General features: G+C 34.3%; 1 protein-coding gene across 2 annotated transcripts; it reads left to right on the top strand.

The window, feature by feature from the left end:
• The first annotated feature begins 940 nt into the window (after nt 1-940).
• On the top strand, nt 941-5,903 carry LOC143533220 (histone-binding protein MSI1-like). Of its 2 annotated transcripts, none has more exons than XM_077028069.1 (6): nt 941-1,054; nt 3,422-3,754; nt 4,927-5,079; nt 5,310-5,434; nt 5,515-5,610; nt 5,698-5,903. In XM_077028069.1, exons 2-6 carry the CDS (start codon nt 3,476-3,478, stop codon nt 5,876-5,878), a joined length of 834 nt encoding a protein of 277 aa, XP_076884184.1. In that variant the 5' UTR covers nt 941-1,054; nt 3,422-3,475; the 3' UTR covers nt 5,879-5,903. The 2 variants fall into 2 exon arrangements, with proteins under 2 accessions (XP_076884184.1, XP_076884186.1); XM_077028071.1 differs by lacking the exon at nt 941-1,054 and adding an exon at nt 2,486-2,784.

Here is a 5,903-nt window from a genome sequence, read left to right as displayed (position 1 = left end):
GAGAGCAATCAGAGATCTTTTAAATGTTTCGTTTATATTTTATCCCCCGTATTATGGGGGTTGTGTTTCTTTTTCGTGTCTAATATTTATATTTTTTTGGATTTTAATTTTATTTATTGTAAGAAAGTTAATAATTTACTTAGGGTTTGATGATTAAAGGGTTTCACAAAAAATAAGATGTTATAACTCGTTTAAAAGCTATGGGTTTGGTGAGACCCAGGACCCGCTTATTATTTTTTTTTACTACAAAATTGTTTCTTAATATAAATAATATATTTTTCTGAATAAAATTGGATATTGATTTTTAGTATATCCCTATTTTATAGAATTCTCATAACAAATATTTGGTGAGATTAATTTTTAATATAATGAGATATTATAACTCGTTTAAGGTTATCTGGGTTTTGTGAAACCTATACCCGTGAATTCGGGTCAAATGAATGAGTAGTCTTCATTTATAAATAAACCAATCTGGTGGCTTGAGAGGATGTAAGAAACAACCAGAGAGTTTTATAACGGTTTCGTTTATAGTATATGTAAGATTAAGATTCTTACTTCTATAGTTTCTTTTCTTTTCCTTTTTTCTTTCATTTTTCTTTTTTTCTTTTTTTTTTTTTTTTTGCATTCAACATGTATTTTAATTTATTTACATTCTCATATGTTGTTACATTATTCGTTTATAATATTTATATCTTTTTTTCAAATTTTATTTTATTATTGTAAGGAAGTTAATAATATATTTAAAATAGTTTCATAAATAAATGATATGTTATAACGGTTTAAAAGCTACCTGGGTTTAATAAGACCGTGACCCGCTAAATTTTTTAACTACAAAATTGTTTCTTTGAGATGTTATAATCGGGGTTGCAGGGTTATTTGGGTTTGATATGAATTCGGGCTTAAGATAAAAGTAATTGATGAATCTCGAACCAGTCCAGTGCCAAGTCCCAACCATGTCGTTTTGAAACATGTTGTTCCAGTGATGACGAACTACCGCAATCCACTATAGTATTCTTCTTCTTGGTCTGCATCCGTTGTTCATCTTCAACCAACGGTAACCCTCCTATTTTATGCATTTTCTTTATCATTTCAATTTCAGTTTGTCATAATAATAATATATATGAGAACTACTACACATCTTTCTTTCTTTCTTTCTTTCTTTCTTCACCATACTAATTAATTACTAGTAGTAATTTGGTTTGTTACTGACAAAACTATATTATATTACTGCAGTTTCTTTCTTATTCAAACTATCATAATTCATTTGCTTCAAAAACACTGCTGAAAAATGCCCAAAATGACACACAGTTAGATGAATCAATGCACACATAATAATAATTGATCTTAAGAGGTGTAACAAAACCAGAGGTGACAAACGGGTTGGGTTAGGTTGGGTCGAAACGGGTTTGGGCCAGAACGGGTCAATTAAGAAAAGGGTTGTTTTGGTTTTGGGTCGGAACAACCCAAATTGACCCATTTCAAATGGTCGGAACCATTAAAAGGCTACCAAACAGCCCCTTAATATATCGAGAAACGAGAGGCTACATAATCACATACACAAGGAAAACTCTTTAAGATTGATTATTGCTGGTTGCAGCCTATGTTGCACGGGAACGGGTAACCTCAGGACATTTTTATGAGATTTTGTTCTTTCGTCACTTCTTAATATATGTATGATGCCCATGCTTAAGGTTTTGACTTTGAGCACGTGATTAAATAAAAATATCTTCACTACTTACTAAATTCAGTGTATGAGGGTTGATGTTTTGTACATGTAGAGATTACAAGGATGTTGCACGAAAACAAAGAATAAGAGGTTATTGGATATTGGTTAAAAAGAAAAGAATATAAAGGTAATTGGTTGTGACTTGAGTTGCAAATCTCTTGATTAGCTATGAAATTAGTGTTAGGGGCTTCTTGCATTTGAGGGAAACTATGTAGTTTGATGTACGAGTAAATGATGAAGACTATGATATAAGCTGAAATCTATGTAAAAGTCCCAACTATCTTATAACAGTAAGGAGGGGTACTGGTCAAGTTCTTTGATTATGAATGTATTTTACTTAATCTGGTTAATAAGTTAGATCTTTTCATTTGCAATGAATGCACTCAATATATTTTCCAAAGTCTTCTTTGACGAGTAAGGAAAATATCCACGTTGAGATTAACAAGTGTGAGTTGGTAGATATGTACATGAACTTGTACATGGAAAGGTTCATTTATTTATTTATAGTTTGATGACATGATGACACTTCCTTCGGCCCAAAAAGTCATCGACCTAGTAACAAGGATTCTTTCAGTCGGCCCATCATAACTTTCGAAGTCCAATCTTCTCAACAATCTATGTATATAAAATCCCTAGGGCTTGCTTATAGAGACATTCTTTTTTTGTTTCTTTGCCGAAATCCGGTCTTTCCTATTTCAATTATTTCCCAAAGAGCCCCCCCCCCCTTTTCAATTTTCGATAGCAAAGAAACAATGGCTACTTTAGATTTAGAAGTATTGGACAGATTTGAGAGGTTGATCATTGATGGATACACTTCTTGGGAGAGTTCATCCCCTTTATTTTACGATTTGGTCATTACACATGCGACAGAGTGTTCTCTAACAGTCGAGTGGCTCCCTTACCGGGTACAAACATTAGACGGGCGCTATACAGTTCAAAAGGTTGTCTTCGGCACCTCCACTCCAAACGATGAATCTAATTACCTAACTATTGCAGAAGTAAAACTTCCTCTATGGGATGAGTGTGCATATGATGAAGGGTATGGCGTTGGTTGCAAGGTTTGATATTTCTTACTATAAGTAGATATTGTTTGCGTACGCTATTTGTATTTTAACCTTAGAGCTTCCATCTACGTTTGCAGTTTCAATTTATACGTTTGTTGTTTTTTCTGAGAAGAGGATAAATGATTTATTCATTCTGCAAAGATCTTGGAATTGTTTACATATTCTTTTATTCTCTTTTCTTTAAGAAGCTTAATTTAATTAATTAGTATCCTAGTGTACCTTAAATCAGCTGCAAATGTCTATTAGTATTCTGTTGTAAGATATGATAGTTTTTTTCTAATGGCTGACACAGACACCCTCTAGTGGTCCACCAGGGGACTCGAACCCCCAACCTCATGGACACCATTTTACACACCTTGATACCAGTAGACCAAAGGGCCTTTGGTGTATGATTCGATTGTTCTTTTTAATAGATATGATACCATGATGATTAAAGGGATAGAGAAGTAAGAATAATTTGTTATCATGAGAAGATACTAGTATTAATTTTCGTTATTAAAGTTATAATATGCATCATTTTAATAAATCATGTTGTTAACATTATATCAAACCCTTTTCTTGAATTCTGAAAAGATCATCTAATGAACTGGAATTTGGAACTTAATTATATTTGAATGAGTTTCTTTTGCAGATAGATGTACTACGGCAAATACCCCATGATGGAAAGGTGCTTAGAGCACGCACTATGCCTCAGGATCCTTTTGTTATTGCTACTAAAACAGAAAGTTCAGAAGTGCATATATTTGATTATAAGAACCATCCAGCTAGACCTCCTATTGGTGGCACAAGCACACCTGATCTGAGGTTAACAGGCCACCACGGCCATGAAGGTTATGGGTTATCATGGAGCACAATAAATCGAGGTTTTTTATTAAGTGGATCCAGTGATGCCAAAATCTGCTTGTGGGACATTGATCAGGCCCCACTGAATAAATCTAGAATGGATGCTTTGCTAACTTTCGAGGTACATTTCATTAGCATATTAATAGAAACTCGATTCAATCCATATTGTCTTACGTAACACATAAATATTGGTTTGCTACTTAACTTGTTAAAATGGGTAATCAGGTTGTCTTTTAGTTCCTGATGATCTTTGGATGAGGTTGAACTATTTCTTTTGCTTTAGTTTTTTACTAATTTTTCAAGAATCCAACTTGCTTGTGGTGTAGGTGATGCAGGAAAATCAATATTATATATATATATATATTTGAGTTTAAATTTCCTATTTCATCGTATTTAGTTTCTTATATGACTTATGGTTCCTAACTGTATAATGGGATCTAGGGTTTATTGTTTAGTAATTTTTGTTTTAAGTTTATTGGAAAAGAACATTGTTCTTGGAACTTCAGTCCAATTTATCGTCTTTTGATTAATCATGAGTTTCTTAAGCCATTGATCGCTTCCATAACTGCATCAGTAGGATTTCTAGGTTCTGTAAGTGATTAATAAAAAATGGAGATATTCTTGTGACCGTTTGGAATTAAACTTGTGTTAATAAACTAAGAACATTTCTAGATTATTAGTTGTAATCTGATAAATACTGAAAACAGGAAGGATAGTCGACCTGATTCGGGAGGGGCTGGTCTCCGATTGGCGATTACAAAGAAAACACCAAGTTGCTAATAATCCAAAAACATGAATGACTCAAACCTTAAAGATCTATGGCATAAATAACAATGATAAATAACTGTTCCACTAGTTTAGCTCGTTCATTAAATTCTCCACTAAATTTGCCTTTGACTTTGACTTCCCAAGAGTTTAGATCTTGACTTTGACTCCATATCATTAAGCCCAGGTTGTTCTGACCTGCTGCCCGAGATGATCTGACCCGCTGGATACTTAACATAATCCATTGGAGGTTGTTTGGTCCATTACTAGCTTAGGTGAACGCTAAAATGTTGTGTGAAGTTGATTATCAAGAAAGATAAAAAATCGTGGAGTCCGCACTTTCTTCTTGGTTTATGATCTCCCCTTTTTCTGTTACTTTGAATAGAAAATGCCGCTTATGAGTTTATGGCCCAACCATAACTTGTTTACTTTATATTTTGTTTGTGCTGTGTTTTTGTTTCATGACGGGAATTTCCACTCCCAAGGAAAATAACCGTGTATCTTATGATTATTTTTTATGGTTAATAGGCTCATCAAGGTATCATAGAAGATGTAGCATGGCATTTGAACCATTGCTACCTATTCGGTTCATGTGGTGTGGACCGATATTTGCGCATATATGATTTACGCTCTCCATGCTTCACCAGTCCCGCCCAAAGTATTATAGCACACCATAGTGCGGTACGTAGAAAATTCCAAATTTTCTTTATTTCTGTATTAATCTATCACATAATATCCCATTATTATGTGATTTGGTGAACTGATTCATTTGAAAACTGATAGAATATCTTCTATGCTTTGTGTACCATATAGGTTGTGAACTATGATGGTTTTCTTTGATTTAGCTTTCCTTAATAATGTCTAAGATTGTGTGTGTTTGTGATTTTTTTAATTTATTATGGTTATGGTAGGTGAATTGTTTGTCGTTCAATCCTCTTAACGAGTGGCTGGTGGCAACGGGGTCAGATGACCACACTGTGAAGTTTTTTGATCTGAGAAAACTTGTCCGTCCTCTCCATACCTTTGATAATCACAAGTAGGATTTCTTGGCCGATATTATTTGAAATGTACGCTTTTATAATCTAATAATCGGTTGCTTCTGATATGTCATTGCAGTGATATGCTGGTAAAGGTTGAGTGGAGCCCACATAGGGAAAACATTTTAGCTTCTTGTTGTTGTGATGGGAGAGTCATGATATGGGATACTCATGGGTAAGCTCGTGAAAGATTAATTTGGCGTGTTTGGACCAAGGAACAGTGAATATTAGTGTTGTACTTAAATTAAAAAGAAACACGCAGGATTGGGAGGGAAGAATCAGAGGGGGGCACAGCGGAGTTGCTGCATATCCATGCGGGACATAGTGATGCAGTTGCTGATATCTCATGGAACCCGACTGAAGATGGGATGATTGCTAGCGTTTCTCTTGATTCTACACTCCAAGTTTGGAAGATGGCCGACTATGTTTACAGTGACTACTAAATGATCTTTGTTTTCTAGGACTATG

Source organism: Bidens hawaiensis, unplaced genomic scaffold (assembly GCF_021521415.1).
Source record: "Bidens hawaiensis isolate Kalapana, Puna unplaced genomic scaffold, B.hawaiensis_p1.1 tig00009657_1, whole genome shotgun sequence".
In the NCBI taxonomy this organism is placed as follows: domain Eukaryota; kingdom Viridiplantae; phylum Streptophyta; class Magnoliopsida; order Asterales; family Asteraceae; genus Bidens; species Bidens hawaiensis.
This window is presented reverse-complemented; position numbering and strand designations above follow the sequence as displayed.